The sequence below is a fragment of the Oreochromis aureus genome, linkage group 13 (genome assembly GCF_013358895.1).
Source record: "Oreochromis aureus strain Israel breed Guangdong linkage group 13, ZZ_aureus, whole genome shotgun sequence".
Classification (NCBI taxonomy): domain Eukaryota; kingdom Metazoa; phylum Chordata; class Actinopteri; order Cichliformes; family Cichlidae; genus Oreochromis; species Oreochromis aureus.
The window spans coordinates 25679516-25697839 of NC_052954.1; the positions used below are offsets into that span (position 1 = coordinate 25679516).

Below are 18324 nucleotides of genomic sequence, written 5' to 3' on the forward strand. Positions count from 1 at the left end.
TCAGCTCCACTGAAACTGTTTGTTTGTTACCTTTTGTTTTCCAGACTGATCCTTAAAGAGAGGTTGAAAATTTTTGTCACATGGCAAACCAAACTATGGAGAGTTGAATGTGAAAATTCATGGCAACTAATCAAATAACCATAAGCCATTCAACAGAAATTAAGATTGGTAGAAGAGAAAGAAATCTTCACATTAATCGGTTATGAAAGCCTGGAACATGTAATTTATTAAGTAAATTTTTAAAGTTTGACCAGTGAGCCACAGCACAGTTTTTGGCAACCAAGGCTACCAACTCCAAGGGATTTGCATCTCCTCTTTACCTTTCAGGGGTTTGTCAACATTTTTTAAACTTCATGTTTTGGGTTTTTTTTGGTTTTTTTCTTTTTTTCTTTTTTTTTTTTTTGTCTGTCCCATTTGGTTCTTTAGCCGTCAGAATTGTTGTCTGAAGACCAACAAGGATACCAAATGGATTTATTTTGCCAAATGGATCATCATGGCATTGCCGTATTGGTCCATTTGATCAAACTTTGTTGTTATTATTTATTTTATTTTCAGTTGTTACAGATGGGACAGACATGACTGGGGGATAGGAAAGGGAGAAAGAAAGAGAGGAAGGAAAAGAAAAACAGAAGGGAAAAGGGACAGTGAGAAAGGGCACTTACAAAGAGAAAGAAAAATAAAATCTCCTGGATCACCTGTTGAAAGAAAAAGAAGAGAAGACAAGCAAAAAAACCCAAACAAAAACAAAGCAACATACTAAACACAACACCATCACGTTAATCTAGCTAAGTGTGAACAGCAGTAAATACTAAATATTGAAAGTTGTTGTGCAGCACGCAGGACAGACCGCGCACAATGTGCTTTGAAGTAGCAGCTAAGAAAGGTGTAGTTTATGTCTACGAACAGTGAACACCCGTGTGCACACCTGTGTGGATCAACGCGCTTGTATACAAAAGGTTTCCCCATGTAACGGTCTGCTAGAGGGTGTGGAGGCCCATAGCCCCGTCCCCATGTTTAAGTACTTAAGTAATCTGTGCTTTTCATGCAATGTGGCAAAACAGTCTGGGCTTCTTGCTATTCACAGTGCACAATAATGAAAGTAAACAGCTTCGGGGTACAGATTCAAGAAGATTAGGTTAGGAATTAATGAATTTTAAGTCAGATGTGTCATAACTGAAAGCTATTACCTTGCCTCAGGGTCCTGAGTTTTGCATGATCATGCCACAGCAGCTGACTGTTCCCAAAGTTTAAATTGCTTAACCTGCAGTGGTCTGCAATTTGGTGTATAAACACTTGTATGACACAAGCTTTTCTGCCCTTAAGTAACAGAAGTACATTGTAATCTGGACTCTGCTGTTCTGATAAGGCTCAGGTCTTTCCATTAGTTGATTTCTTTCATTGGGATAATCACATCTGTGGCACTAAGGAGGATCAGTGTGAATGGGGGGGGGGGGGGTCAGTGAAGAATCCTCTTAAATTAGCACAATAGAGTGAGGCTTATCTGACATAAGAAGATCAGCAGCAGAATACACCTGCTGAGTTACACCTTCTTAGAGAGGCGTCCTTATCGTTGACAGAGGAGCTATAACACAACAACACGAAAGACACCCATGAACCATTCCCTGAAGAGATCTGACAGCGTGCAGCATGTATAAAATATTTATTATGAATAGCACAGTATGTCACAGTTCATAACACGGAGTTTCCATTGTGCTTAAAATACATTTCTCATCACATGACGTGAACATAGAGGCATGTGCATAATACATAAACCATACACAAAATTCAAATTCTGCTCTTTCTTAAGAATCCAAACGTTGCAGTACAACTTGTGCATATCTCTCTATATATCTATTTCTATATCTCTGTGTAGAGTTTGCTAACTAGGCAGCTTTCCGTAGCTGACCACAAAAATAGATCCGTGTAAATCTTCTCAAAGGAGCAACAGTAATTTGGGTATTTAATGCTGCTTGGAGAAGGAGAAGGGGGCAATATCATGAAGGCACAGTGTTGCATGCTTCTCAGTAGCAATCAAAGGTAACGACTTTAATATGTAAATGTTGATGTTATGAAACCGTGGTGCTGTACTTGGTAACTTAATGTTTTCTATATTTGCGTTGTTGTTTGGATCAGTTTTTGTGTGTGTGTGTGTGTGTGTGTGTGTGTGTGTGTGTGTGTGTGTGTGTGTGTGTGTGTGTGTGTGTGTGTGTGTGTGTGTGTGTGTGTGTGTGTGTGTGTGTGTGTGTGTTTTTACAAATGTTAAAGCAAAGAACTACATATTTCTTTCAAGCATTTTAGAGTGCATCCCTTTTAGTATTGTATATTTATGGCCTTGCCACAGGCCTAAGTGAGAGTACCCTGCACGGGCCATATCTTTGTTACTGAGCTGCATGAATCAGATTTGATGTTTTTTACTATTTTCATTTTAAAACAATCAGATTTGGTTTTCTGCCTTAATGGAACAAATGTAAAAGTAATATAACAGTAAATTTACAATATGAATAAAACCGATCACAATGAGGGAATAAGGTACATACCAAATGATAGTCATAAGGTTGTGTCATTCATAATAAAAGTTTAAATATATGAATATTACCCTGTCATTGATAAAGTGAAACAGCAATTTATTGTGATTTCAGTGAAAATATTATATCTTAAAGGGGACCTGTTACACTCATTTCCAGCTTCATATTGTTATTCTTGGACTCTACTAGAATAGATTTGTATGATTCACAGTTCAAAATAAATGTTTTAACCTTATGTTAGGCCTTGGTGGAACCCCTCAGTTCATCCACTGTCTGAATCAAGTTGTTTTAAGGCTGATATTGATTGGTGATTGGTTGCACCTCCCAAACAGATTTTAACAGGTGGGCGGAGCTTCTGTTAGATTACCATATTAGGAATATCTGTTTTCTCTGACATCAACCAGTGTTAAAAAAACAAAACAAAAACAAGAAAAACTCTTAAACCTGAGCATTTGGCTCAAAGGAATTAGTTGCACATGCACTAACTTCACTTTTTTAAATCTTACACCATATTTAATGCAAGCCTCTAAAATTGTAACAATAAAAAGCATAATAGATCCACTTTAATGTGCCATTTTTCACTAAAAATCAGTGCAGGTGTTTTAATTTAATCTTCTGTTTGACGCGAAGATTTCAAGTGTTGACATCTACATGAGTAGCCCTAGAAATGTTTCTTTCTAAAAGCCTCCTGTAATCACATAAGGATTACATATAAATTACATTACTGATATTCGTTGAGTTTTTCATTGTTGGGGGAAAAAAAACTGAGTTAAAATCCAATTTAATCAAGGTAACTATTGCAACTATTTGAGTTTTTTTGCCTTAATGAGTTCTGGGTTTTCCCGCTGGGTTTTCTCTCTGTCTGTCTCTTAGGAGACAGCAAGAGAGAGGGATGAAGAAGAAGGAGGGGGCATGCTGCTGCCATACAGCACACTTCATTTCCCTGTTACAGTTTTTAAACCACTGTTGAATCTGTTATTATACAAAACCAACGAGACTGATAATGATTACAGCCGTATGTCTGCGCTGAAGCAATTTCCCTACCCTTGGTGGAGCAGAGTACTAAACCGCTGCGCTTAGGTTTCAGTGCACAATAAAATGGGCGTAACTGGCTCTTGTGTGGTTGTTGGATCATTTGCATAAAGTGGAGTTTAAATCTCGGGTGCTCAGCGGGCTGCACAAAGCATCCTATCACTCTCTTAAGTATGTTTATGTGAGCGGCCCATTACTCTGCAGTTATTGCACAGACATGAGTGTGGTTTAAATCTTCTCACAACTTGTCACAAATGCAGAGATATTAAATTATACTTTAATGTTGTTTCAAGAATTTTGTATGCTATTGATATAAACTTGACTTAGCATCTGCCAAATGTAGCCTCAAAACCGCCAAAGTAGGTCTGCTTTTTCTTAAAATAACACACAGTAACTTTACTGGATTTGTCCTACGGTGTTGGGAATGAGTTTGTTCAAGCAACCATGCTTTATATGCTCAATTGTGAAAGCCACAGTAACAGGTATTAAACTAAACCCTATCATTTCTTTTTTTTCAGATAAGTTGAAATTGAACATTAAAATAGTCACTTACAAAAACAGATCTGAAAAGGAAAAAAAGTTGCAGGCTCACAGCCAGAGATTTGTCAATTATCAGAGTCTGTGTTGAACTCTGTGGGCTTCAAACATAATGACTACACGAGATGATCATCCTCATCTCATCTATTCATAGATAATAAATACGTTTTTGTCAGATCTGTTTGCACTTTCAAAGCTTTTAAAAACATCTGATGGTTGATTTTGCTGCTAAGATAAAGACTTTGTCTCAAGTTACATAATCTTTAGATCCTTCTTTCATTACAGTGACTGAATTCCTCAGCGATGCTGTCTGACCTCTTTTCCTCTCCCTTTGATTTGTGAACTCATGCGCAGCAGCTTTATGAATAATCTGTGATCGAGAGGCCATGGTGATTTTTAGTGCATTTTTTTTGGTTTTGAGATCACAATTCTTGGAGAAAGCAGACCCACAAACACTGGCAATAAACCTAATGAGTTCTCACTTCTGTGATGACATGCCCATTTATTTTTAGCAGGCTGAATTTTTGATGGAACATGAGGCTACAGAAAGTGTTGGAGTAAAAACCTCAGCATCTTTTTCCTCTCAGCTGTGTCCGTCCCAGCTTGTCTTTTGTGATGGAGAAAGCGCGCAGGGAACATAAATTATCCATGAGTGATGAATAATAAAGAATAATGGCTATTTTTTTTTCTCATGAAAAGAAATACTTTTATTAGATAAATTCAGTAAAGCTCCTACTTTTTCCAAAGACGAACCAAAAAACATATTATTTGTTTTAGAAATACAAGCGTTAATTTCAGTGATATAAAACTTTATTTCAGATGATTGCAACCACTTTCCGGGCTTCATTACCTGCAGTCTGATTGTTTAAAAAATGACTCACATTTGCAGAGTATTATGAAACTTTCTTCCATTATTCATTGGTTCTCAAGTGTGGTGACTGATATCTTAGAACTAAATTGTACTGTAAAAGCTAACTGTGCCTTTTTTATTGCTTAATACCAGAGCGCATTGCTCTGCTTTACTTTTTTCATGCATATTTTTCTCATTTATGTTCCACTCACTCAGCCTGTCCACATTGATCACATTGATTGTCTATTGTATTTTTGTTTTCTTGCTTTCGGATACGTGATAGTGCATCAATTTGTTTTGGTCAATAAAATTTAAAGTCGAAGGACAAATTTGATGTTAATAGTTGGCATATATGTAAACTTTTAGTATTTATCATGCAGGAATTATTGTAAATTGTAACATCTGAGTTAATCCTTATTTAACAAGCGTTAAAGAGAAAAATGAAATTGTAGAGATTGTTCCTGTCATTGTATATTTTATTTATACTGATTGGAGGAATCTGCCTGATGCTGGTGTTCAATACAAAAAACAAAGAAATAAATACATTTTGGGACTTGATAAAAATACAGCATTCTATGTCAACATTCAGTTTCTACCCTCAGAGTCTACAGTTGTCATCGTGTTACGTAAAGCAAGGTGCTCATTAGTATAAACCAAATGTCTGTATGATACAAATGCAGCTCCTCTTGGCCAGTTAGACGCTACAACTACTGAAGATTATGTGGAATTGGGGAAAAACAAGTCTTTTGATATTAAAAAGAAATAATAGCATGTTCACAGTGAAATAAAATAAAGATGTTTCATTTAAAAAATAAAAAAATAATCATATTAAATCTTCTATATTGTTACCAGCCACTTCATTAGGTATACCTGTTTGACTGCTTAACACAAATATCTAATCAGCAAATCACATGGCAGCAGAACAATGCATCTAGTCATGCAGATATCCGGTGAAGAGAGATGATTTAAGTGGCTTTGAAAGTGGCATGGTTTTTGATGCTAGACAGGCTGTTCTGGGTGTTTCAGAAACTGCTGACCTACTGGAATTTTCCCACGCAACCACCTCTAGGGTTTACAGAGAAGGGTCTGAAAAATGAAAAAAATGAAAACTGGGTTTGGGTTCTCTGGGTGAAAATATCTTATTGATTTCAGAAGTCAGAGAAGGCAGGCAACAGAAACTCAAGTAACTACTAGTTACAACCAAGATATGCAGAAGAGCATCACCGAATGTAGCAGCAGAATACCATACCAGGTGCCACGAGAAACTGGGGCTACAATTCACACAGGTTCATCAAAATTGGACAGTTGTAAGATTGGAAAAATGTCACCTAGTCTGATGCCTGCTTCTAGCAGAAGAAAGTCCCATGTCACAAAATGATATCATCTCAGACTGGTTTCTTAAAAATGGGAATAAGTTTGTTGTAATCAAATGCCCTCTGAAGTGACCAGATCTTAATCCAATAGAGCACCTTTGGGATGTGGTGCAGCTGAAGATTTGCTTCATGAATGTACAGCCAACACATTTGCAGCAACTGCATGATGCTATCACATCAATATGGACCAAAATTTCTGAGCAATGTTTCAGCACCTTATTGAATCTACATGTATGTCATGAAGAAATAAGCCAGTTCTAGCAAGGTGTACCTGATGAAGTGAAAGTGGATATTGTAACAATCAAATAATATATATTAACATAAACATAAACCATCTACATGAAACACTCCTACAACAGCTATGCGTGATTTGGACTTCTGCGGGAAATCTACGGCATAACTGACAATGTAACCCTTTTAATCCTACACTGACATTCAGTCGCTGTGGGCTGTGTCGACCCGACCTGTAGTTATATTTCTCGGGGCACATCAGCTTACGTGGAAGGCCTACGGCTAAAAAAGGGGTTTCGGGTAACGTTGTAAGTTATGCCGTAGATTTACCGCTGAAGCATAATTCAGGCATTACTGCACAAAGGGTCTAATTTTAAAAAACATTTGAATGTGTGCAACACATTTTTTCAGATGTTTTTGTATTGACTGCATCATATTAAAAAGGGGTTGAGGGGTTAAAGATTTTTCCCACTCTGTAGGAAACTCTTCAGTTGTTCAAAGCCAGAAGCAAGTTAACACATTTAAAGCAGTTCAAGATCATCTGCATTTCAAACACTCACCCTGAACATGTGCTTGAAAAGACCTCCTAATAGTAGTCAACTCATATTAGCTTTTGTTTGTTTGCTTTCTCAAGTAAAAATGAGGACAAACAGAAATGTTAAATCATGCACGTTAACAGGATTAAAATGTAAAAATTTACTTAAGGGACCATTAAAGTCAAAAATGATCTGATGATCTCAGTCCTCTTTCTGACACCCTGTTTTATTGTACATAAATTTTAGTTTACAAATATTGTGCAAATCGCCATTACTTTCTATATTCATAAGGGTTTTGGCCACAGTCAGTACCTATAAAATTACTGTATGCATCACCAAAGCTGTAGCATAGTAAACCTAGATATCAGGAAAGAGGGATAACTTGCCAACTGCTGCCTCAATAGTTAGCATTTCATTTAATTTTCCATTAAGCACATCTATTTGTGGTTTATGGAAATTATGATCTCTGCTCAAACATGTTTTTGAAAATCAGATTGGTCAGGCAGAGTTACCTGTTGTTTAATTCATAATGATTCTGGCAGCTGATATTAATAACATAACTGTTTGAGGAAATTACTCTAAGATTGATTCAGCAAAAACTGTCCTCTTTCACTGTCAATGTGAAATAATGCAAATGGATCGGCGTGCAGCCTCAATTAATCAAATATGCGCCAACTGCTATTTGAGGCAGACGTCTACTTTATGTGACATGCAAAGAATCTCTTACGAATGCTAACAAACCAGTGGTTCATGCTGCTTCCATTGGAACCTTCCAATGGAGATACCTCCTTCTCCTACCTCCCCCAAAATCTGAACAGACTTTTCATAAAATGCCACCCCTCAAAGTATTTTTCCATCATAGTGCAGCAGAAAGATAAATCAAACTTATGTACAAACATAGAGCTGTCAGTTTTTGTGTAACCTTCAGATATTCGATTCCAAGACACGAAAATCTAGGTTACGACCTCAACTTGTCAACACGACGTTACCTTGCTACCAGGTAGGTACACCCTGATGAAGGCTGGTGCATCTTACCACACTGCTGCCTAATCTAAATGGTATACCCAGTGCGGTCTCAGCCATCCGAGTAATCTGCATATTACTGGATTCCAGCTGAATTTAAGGTCAACTGTTGCCGGATGACTCTTTCATTCTTCAAGAGAAGATATCCTCTTTGTCCAGTTCTGGTGAAGCAGGTCTAGAAATGTCAAAAAGATGCTGTGGAGAGCCAGAGCTTGAATGGCTGGCTTTGAGGAGTTTTAGCACTTCTGTGAGTTGCGTCTCTAGGCCTGACATTCGAACATTTAGGTCTTTAAGGTCATCCTTTAGCTCTAGCTTGAGCTCCTGCAGTGAAGCCTGAAGCGTTTGCTCTGGGATGGGGTAGAAGAAATGCCTCATTTCTGGAGGCTGGGCAGGACTGCGGTCCTGAGGCGTCAAGCGGAAGTCACCCACTTTGTCCAGGCGCAACTCACTTTTGGTAATGCCGCTGTCACATGAGTCCGTCTTCTTTAGAGAGATTGGGGATTCTTGCACCTTGGTTCGTTCAGGTAAAGTCTCCATGGATTCAGCTTTAGACACTGTGTTCCAGTTGTCAGCTTTGGCCATCGACTCCTTAAAGCGACCCCAGCCTTTCAGTTTGGGTGGTTCGGCAGAGCGGCCACCAACCAAAGAAATGGACGATGGCACCTGCAGTTTCGCCTTGTCTGCAACCGTACAGTTGAGAGGTGATGGTGATTGAGGAGTTGAAGATGAAGGTGTAGCTGGGCTTTCTGTTACGGTGACAATGCTGGTAGTTGTAATAGCCGATTTATTTTTGGGGATGTCCACATAGAGAGGACCCTTCTCAATGTCTTGTTCATCTGTTTCTGGTTTCCCAGTCGCCATGCGGGCCTCCTTCTGCTGTCGAAAGCGCTGGAAAAGTTTTCGTACTGGGTGATCTGGTGGCAAATTCAGAGGGGCTTCATTTTTACGGTTCCGTCTCTCCTCCTCTTCCCGTTTCACATCACTGATCTTTCGAAAAACGATCTGAAAGAGAATTTAAAATTGTTATGACTAAAAGACCATCATAAAAAACCCCCCACAAAGTTTAATGACCAAAAGTTTCAGATTTTGACAGCACACAAGCAAAATTATACCCAAACCACTCTCACACTCATGTCAGTTTAGCCTCCCGAAGTAGTACAAAAGCACATCAACATCATTTTCACCATCTCTCTTATTGATTGTAGCGTTTGTGTGTGAAAGATTGCCAATATGTCAAAATGTGTGTTCTTTGCAAATGTCACTTTAAAAAGGCTAATTCCCATGGCGTACAGGGAAAGTTCATATCAAGCCTCTGGCTTCAGTGGGTGAAGACACACTGTCAGTTTACCACCCAGATGATGCTAATGGACAACTATGTTTTAGGCATTTTGTATTTTCAGTTTTTAGCTTTGTAGCTTTATTTCTGTGCTTTAAAATGTCCCAATCCCAGTCTCCCAATCCAGTAATCCATTTGCCTCATCAATTAGGGATTAATATTAATTAATAGTAATAATTAAAAAACAAATACACATTCAGTATTCACATGTTCAGGAATACTTTATTAACCTTCATTAATGTCACACTAACGTTCTTTTTTTTTTAATTATATTTTTATTGAAGAAAAGAAAGGACTTGTTACAATAAAGTGCATTGATATTATTTAGTCAAAAAAAAGAAAAAAAAAAGGAAAAGTCTTTTTCTTAGTCCTTTTGTTTTACATTCAGATAGCGAAAAAATGAACTCGGTGGCTTGACAGTGTATTACATAATGCAGCATGTTTAACTTATTTACAAAGACTACATTAAGTACATATTATGAAGTTGAGGGTCAACCTGACATTGTACGATACATGGGAGATACACCAATTCAGGGCTGGTCTTACCTAAATTCAGGGCGGATGGGGGACACAAAGCTAATCCATTTATTCCATATTTTGTAGAATTTGCCTTTTTGAATTAAAAAAAAAAAAAGTCAATTTTTCCATTTTAAATATTTCAAAAACCACATTAAACCAATCCTCAAGTGTTGGCGGAGTTGGATTTAACCACTTTCTGGTTATTGATTTTTTGCTGGCCGCTAATAGCGCTTGTAAGAGCTTTGTGTCCCACTCACTCTAACATTCAACATATAACATTCATTTTGTCAGTAAGCAATTCAACTTTAAGGTCTGCAAGCAAAGCCCCAAAAAAGCAGATGAAAATAAGCGCAAACTGCTCTTGACATTTAGGGTCTTAATAGACCAAAGTTTGAAACAACTTGAGTAGCTGTTTGTTTGTCTCAGGGATACATGACAGTGCTAAAACTCGAGAACCGGTTCTTGTATAGAACTGATTCCCAGTAGTCCAATTCCCTGGAATTATTAGTCTGCTTGCCTATCGATACTGCTTTTCAGTTGGGTGTGGGTACGGGCAGTTCTTTTATTTTTATTGCACACAACGATGGGAATGCAATAGTAAAGTGCGAACTGCATCCAGGGCAAAAACAGCTGCATTATGTTGCTAACACAACTTCAGCTATTTGCAAGCATCTGCACAGACACCACGCTAAGGCTAAGCTAGCCAAGAACCCAGAGTGAAAAGCTGAGCCAGCGACAACCTGAACTTCAACAGGTAACAACCTAATGAGCAGTCAGTCTGCAGCCTTCATTTCTATCTGTTCATGTTTCTACAGTAGAATTACTATGGCGATTAGTTCAGTGTCTCTTTGTGCAGGTTTTTATCCTTGCTTTATGTTTGGTGTTGGCTTTATGTTCATATCTAAATACTAAGAGAAAGATCATAGGTGTGTCCTCATTAAGATAGGGATTTGTGTTATGTGTGGGGCTGTAGCATATAGGTTTATATTGTTAAATGGAGTTAAATGGTAATTACGAGACCGTGTGTTTCAGGCCATTTTACATAGTAAAATGAAAGCAATATAAGAAGTAGAATAACAATTTACTTTGTCCTGGGAGAAATTAAGTAGAGTACTGCATTATTTTTAAGAAAAGTGTTCTGTGTTAACACTACAAAGGGGGAAAAGGGTACAAACATTTGACTACATGCAGTTAATTTGCATGAATGTAATGTCTTTGAGACATTTCGTTTTACCTAAGGATTGTTTATCAGGTTTGGGTTTTTTTTTTTTTTTAAGCTGTATTTAAGTGAAGAGTCTAGTCTAGTAAAGCTAGTGCAGGGAACTCAACTCAAGCTGTGCTGGTTAATTCTTTACTGTCCTCACGCTGTAACAAAAACACCCTCCCAATTTGGTCATTTATTTAATCTGCAAATCTATCTCTCTAGGGAGAGATAGATTAAATAAATCTATCTCTCCCTCTGACACGTCAATGCCACTGCTGCCCTGCATCGCTACCTGCTATTTTACCACCTATTGTCCACTTACAGGCTAATCACTCCCCAGTTTCTAACATATTTAGAAGCAACAATGAACTCTAACTATATTCCTCTGCTGCACTAAATACTTTCAAATGGACATTATCTGATTAAAATAGCTTATGTGGCAGTTTTAACTCAGAAAGTCTAGGCATTATTTTTGCAACACACAGAAAGTCACTCATCACATTTGAAAAGGTAAGACAGCATCAGCTTCCTTCTCTGTCTTGTAGCAATAAAGTTTTCACAACTTAGACTGCTTAAATGCACATTGGCTGCTCTGCTGGATCACTCAGTCAAAAACACAATCTCAGCAGCTCCATTTGAAGGCAGCATTAGGCTCCTTAGTCAACCCATATCGGGATTTCCCTGCTGCATACATTCAGGACATGTGGGACCCTGGTGAATAGTAACTTTAATGCAGAAGATGAGATTGCCTCTTCAAATGCAAGCAATCCAATCTCACTTGCACTCTCCCGGGCAGGCTAACCTCATTAAGAATGAAGCAATGATTGGTAGCTACTCTTACGCTATTGTTGATCACAGCTGCTCATTTCTGAATGAAGGACGTGAGAGTGGCTTTAGTACATGGTGGCTGTTTAATGGAGCTCTGTTTTTGTATGCAGTGCTGTGTGACTGAATGCAGTAGGTGCACATGTCCTTTAGGTTGAATATAAGGTTTTTTGTGGTTACCTTTTCCCAGAGTGGGAGTTTCTGGCTCCTATTTAACAAGAATTGATGTGTGTGAGCAATTGTGATTGTCAGTATGGTTCACGTTGATTCATTGTTGCAGTTATAAGGAAAGTTAAAGCAGTTCCAGATCATGAAAGGTAGGCTGTCTTCTGCTGTGAAATATATTGACATGAGTAAAAACATATATAGGTTCAATATTGATGAATTGATTTATTTAATAAATCGTCCAGGCTTTCATCTTATTGAATTTAATGCAATTTCAACTTTGATTACAAAAAAAATCTCTCTTCTTAAAGGTTGCAATATTCAGGTTTTTTCTTTTGAAAAATGTTAAACATAATTTTATAAGTGGTACTGTCTGGTACTGGTAATATCAATACAGAATTTTGCAGAAAAATATGATTGGAATTCATAAATATATTCTAAAATGTTTCTAATATAATCTTGTTTCTTTTTCATGTACCAATGTGCACATGGCTGAAGTCTTTGCAGATGAAAACGTCTGTGTAAATCCTAAATGAAAATGCAGTCAACTGAATCTGGTATCTGAACAGTCACTCACCCTCTTACGCAGGTTATAAGTGAGCAGCAGGTTTCGAGAGAAGTGGTTGGAAAATGCCGTGTAGAATTCCAGCACCTTCTGCAGAGCGTCGCGTTTAATAACGTGGAGGTCGCAGTAGGTCAGAGCTCGCACATTGGCGCAGGACTGAGCCAGAGTCACCTCCTTCCAGAAAACGTCCCCAAATACGTCTCCCTTTCCTGCATGAGAGAGCGCACAATTTTAGTTCCATGTTAATTCAGCAACAAGATCTGATCTTCCAGGTGAAAGAAAACAGAGACAAAACAAACCGAATTCCCCACACATCTATAGGTTTACTTAAGAAAGCAACATACCAGAGCTTTCTGCTCTGACGTTCGGATGGCAGGGTGAGAATTTCACGTAAGCAACGTGAAAGTAGGCCTGTATCAAGAGTTCAGGCTGCCAGTAGAGGTGTAATAGTTTGGGGGATATTTTTTGGCACACAAGAGGACTGTTTGAACACCACAGGCTGCCTAAGTATTGTTACTGACCGCGTCCATCCAGATCCAGTAGAAACCAAATAAAGTGGACGGTGAGTCTTTTACCTGTGAAAAGTCCCTCTATATATTGAATGAAAGCAGCAGTTACTTGTTTTAGGTTGGTTATAAATAATACAGTTATGCAATGTGGATCATTTATGAGTCAAGAACACATTTTGGGTTGGGAGGTCTTGGAAAGTCCCCCTCCAGCATGACAGATGCTGCAGAACAGCTGGAACTAAATCCCTTTGTTCTTTTGAGGAGACTTTTATGTATATTTAAAACTGAAGACAAAGCTAGATGAGGATTTTCTGCTGTTCAAGGTAATGGCTTACAACTGATGTATTAACTATTAATACATATAAGAAATATAGCTTTTAAACCTTTATAAAGAGTGTTAAATTACCTTCATAATCTAAAGCTCATTAGACCAACTCAGTAATTTATAAGGTCTGTCATTTGTGACTCATGCACAGCACTTTCTTTAAGTTTGAGAAGCCCAGTATTACCATAAAACTACCCTGAACAAAGGAGTACTATGACTCAGTATAATCAACAGCTTATCATGAACTTTACCTCCAGAAAAGATGAATAAAGTTTTTTTTTGTTTTTTTTTAGTTGTCTTGACTAAAAACACCTTGTTATTTCTGCACATGATGACATGACGAAACGCACGCAGTGGATGAAAATAAACCTTATATGTGGCAAAAGCATTAATATAAAGCAGTATGTGGTACAGTGGTAAAAATAGCAGTAGTTGATTAAACCAGATGCTCTGTCTTGTTTGCTGATTTACTTTACATGCCGTTTCTTTTTACATTGTTATTAGTCTCATAAGGAATTCAATACAAAGAAGCTATTTATTCATCACTATAGTTGCCTTCCGGTTCATTGGTTTCATGTTGACAGTATATTGATTTATGCAAAGAGAAAACAATAGAAGGATATTGACAAAAACCAGCCAAGGAACTGTAACATTTCCTACCAGAGCATGGCATCCGTTATTCATTTAATCACTCATAAAGCACGTTAAATGTAACAACGAAACATTCTGCTGTGAACAGTTTTCTACTTTATTTTTTAAAATAAGATCAAATCTAGATGCATTGGAAGACAAACTAGGGTCACTAACATGGGAAGTATCCCAGTAGTTAGGAGTAGGTCCTTATCAATATTCATTAGGCTTAGATGACGTAATCATTACAGACGCTGATACTGTGCTTACTTTAATCTGGTCAAGTATGGTCTCATTTACTGGCACAGGTCTCAGGTCAATACATCTATCACAACCACTGTGGGAAAAAATACTTCAGGAAATTAGTGGCCTTTATAATAGTGTGTTCGCTAATAAATCACTTATGAGCAAGCAGACTGCAAATGTAATGATATTTACCCCCTTTAAGCACCGCCTTTGGTTTCTACCAACCCCTCAGGTTTTCCATTATGTTCACCGTTATTTATTCCAGTATGCTTAATATTAAAAGGGAAAAAAACCCTATAACATTATAGAGAGAACCCCAACGATCCAGCAATCCCTTATGAGCAAGTGTGAACTTTTTAACCCTTTTCTTTTTGTTTCTACTAACTCTTAAGTGAAATATGTAGGTCTTAAAGAGCTAAATCTCCAGAAAAGTCTCTACTATAGTCACCAGTTAGTTGAGCTGGTGTAAAGCCAACCAATAAAGTTGTAGATGCACTGCTAATCATGTGCAGATTCAGGTAATATTTCTTTACAGGTTTATTATAAATTACTCAACATAGCTTTGTTAGATAGTTATTATCTTCTGACTGTTGCGTCATTGGCTACAGATTGTGAAAGATGCAATTTTAACTGAAGCTTTTTCAAATTAGCTTCCATTATTTCTTAGGATTTTATTATGAGCTAACTAGGTATTTGAAAATAATGTTGGTTTATTTAGTTTTTTATGTTGTTCGGTTGCATTGCCTTTTCAATAAATCAGTGAAAAATCAATCCAGGCAGCATTATTACATGTTTGCTTGAAATGAACCTGTGGCACAGGTATTGATTGTAACCTTTGAAGGCAAAAAAATCGCAAGTGTTGAGTTGTGTTTTTCTGTTCAGTCCTGAGTTATAATACTTTTAATTATAATTTATTTTAAAATGATTATTTTCAGTTAGGTTTAGTTTCAACTAATTTCATTTCACTTAAATGAATACAGCACTGAGCATAGTTTCACAGACACCACAGACTGGTTAGATTGACAAATTTGACCAAAAGAATTGAGAGTAAATCCCAAGACACTTATTAACCACAGAAGCTTATTCTAGGTAGTTTTACGCTAAATAATATACTTTTAGATGGTTTTTCAGGTATGTAGAGTATGTTTTTTACACTAAATTTAATTCACTTATACCCTTGGAGTTCACACAGATGAATTCATACAGGCAAAGCTGAAGTTTAAAACAATGTTTGTTAATGCAGTTCACAGCACCACAAATCTTCATCATTCCAATTGTTTAAAATGCTAAAATCTTTCATTGATCTCAGACAATATTTAAGGGGACAGCCAATAAAATGCAGTAAATTTGATGTACTGGAGATTATTACAATATGCGCCCAAAGTACGTGAGCTGGCTTAATGTGATTCAGATAAAACTGAAAATACCAGACTTTATTTGAAGTGTTGCTGAGAGGACTGACAAACAAATTCTTGTCCAAATCCTGAATCCATCACTCAGCAGAAAGTGATCCCCAAACAGCTCAGCTTACACTGCAGACAGGGACAGTTTGTAAAGTGCTGCTACGCAAAAAAGAAAAGAGAGGATTTAAGTAAGTCCTCGAACAAAATTATTTTCTTGCTATGATGTTCAGAGAGAGCTAGAGGCCACTTAGACTTAAAAGCCTTCATGCTATCATCCAGTGTTTTGGTGAGGCTCTGCCTCCAAGACAATAAATTCAGATTAGAGACACTATTGGCAATGAGTCACACAGCTTTAGTAATCTAAAACTTCATATTGTGAAACAACTGAGGAGATCAGCAGCAGGTCCTTCGACAGCTGGGGAAATGAAGAGGTATAATGCTTCTCCGATGGAGGAAATGCAAATTTCCCCATCAAGCATGTAGTAGTAGTATATTTCTTCAAATGGCCTGAAAATTTATACTATACATGTTGTATATTTTCAGTATGATGCAAATTTATCATTATTATAGAATGAGGTTTCTTTAGAGGAAGATTACTTTTCAATATTTTCTACATTTTTATTTTTGTAGAAATGCACTGATCAGTTCATCGGAGAATGAAATTTCAGCATGCTCGGCCTGGAGCAGTGACCGGCTGGTCAGTCACATTTTTCCAATTAGGAGCCACTCGGTTTCATGCATGTGCAACACAATGTTGAAGACAAATAATCACTCAGACACTCACAGCCATACCCGAACATGTCATTAGCTTGTGGCTGTAGGCATTAGTGAGAGAATAAAGACAAAAAATTTGCCAAAGTAAACCGTGAGTGAATCACCATGATTACTTTGTAACAACAAGTCTAATAAGACACTTGAATCACCTTTGCCCAGCTAAACATGCCTAGTTTGATGAAGGGAAAGTAAATACATCTGAAGCTAGCTAGAGTGCAGAGCTAGCCACAAGGCAGCAGCCTCGGTATGAGCAGTGAAAAAAGCCCAAAGCAGCTATGAGGAACATTAGAGAGAAGTTTAAAAAATTAGGTCAATTTCCTGCTATCTGGTGAATTTAGAAATGTAATGAAAAATAAGTACCTGACATTTTAGTATTATAAAACATCTTTTACATCTGCTTTTATTTGGTAAGATCAAGTCAAATCTAATGTAAAAATTGGGAATTACACATAGTTCTCTTCAAAGTAAAACAAAGGAGCTTTACTCACCTAAAATGGCAACTACCTCATCATCCTGAATGACCTCCAGTGACCCTGACACCACAAAACAGAGGCTGTCCACACTTTCACCAGCGTGATAGATCAGGTCGCCAGGGGCGCAGTGGATAGTCTGAAACTCCATGGCCAGTGCTCGGAGACACCCATCACTGGCCAGTCGGAAAGCCGGGTGCTCTTTAAAAACTTTGCGATTGAGATGAACACAAATATCTGCTCTCATGTCCTTCGGACAAATCTGTAACACCTGGAAACAAATAAAAGAAAAGACCTTATAATTCACACTACACAGTCCACCGTCACAGCTTGCCTCATTTCACTAGTGTGACATACATACAGGTGTTTATCTGGCTTGATGCATTAAGGGTATTTGAAACCATTATTCATCAGTAAGTGATTAAGGTTGTTATATGTGGGCTTATATATGAGGCAGTGATTCATTTGGTCCTGACAGAGTAGGTGGCGACTGCATAACTAAAATTATATAAAGGATAATTTCCCATGTTGCTTTACCTTGTTAACAGACAGAAAAGCACCTATTGTCCTCCTTTTTTACAAGTTGTGGTTGTCAAACTTTTATCAAACTACATAAAAGAACTGTCACTTCTTATCTTAAAGACCTCCTAGTACTCCGACATAGCACTTCAGCATCAGACCGTTGGTTTACTTATGGTCCCTACAGTGTTAAAACCTAGAATGGGAGGCGGAGCCTTCAGCTTTCGGACCCAGTCTTTTGTGTAACCAGCTCCCAGTTTGGAGTCACAAAGCAGACACCCTTTCTACTTTTAGGATTCGACTTTTCCCTCTCTATGCATTTTCACATCATTTAGTCATCAGTTATAATTCATCTGTGGCTCTCTTCCACAGTGTGTCTTTTGTCCCGTCTTCTTCCCTTTACCACATGTCAGCAGGCTGCCCCTGCCCTCAGCCTGTTTCTGCCAGAAGTTTCTTCCTATTAAAAGCAAGTTTTTCCTTCCCACTGTTGCCAAGCGCTTGCTCATAGGGGGTCATGTGATTTTTTGTATATTCTCTGTATTATTTTAGGGTCTTTACCTCACAGTATAAAGCACCTTGAGATGACTGTTAGGATTTGGTGCAATAAAAATAAAACTGAACTGCTCAAAACTGTGCAGCAGGAGCCTCAGGGCACAGGTTTCCATGGCTGAGCAGCTCTTGCAGATGTAATGTGTAGGTGGGCCGGTATTTCTGTCCATATTCTTCC

The 18324-nt window shown here is 37.8% G+C and overlaps 1 protein-coding gene across 3 annotated transcripts in view; it reads right to left on the minus strand.

The window, feature by feature from the left end:
• Positions 1-5151: 5151 nt before the first annotated feature.
• The window catches only part of kcnh1a (potassium voltage-gated channel, subfamily H (eag-related), member 1a), a 51559-nt gene continuing 38386 nt past the window's right edge, over positions 5152-18324 (minus strand). For all 3 annotated transcript variants that reach the window (XM_031746774.2, XM_031746773.2, XM_039621426.1), the window contains 3 exons: positions 17097-17349; positions 12734-12930; positions 5152-9109 (listed from right to left, as the gene is read on the minus strand). In XM_031746774.2, coding sequence (XP_031602634.1) covers positions 8240-9109; positions 12734-12930; positions 17097-17349 — 1320 coding nt within the window. In that variant the 3' untranslated portion in view covers positions 5152-8239. The remainder of the gene's footprint in view (positions 9110-12733; positions 12931-17096; positions 17350-18324) is intronic.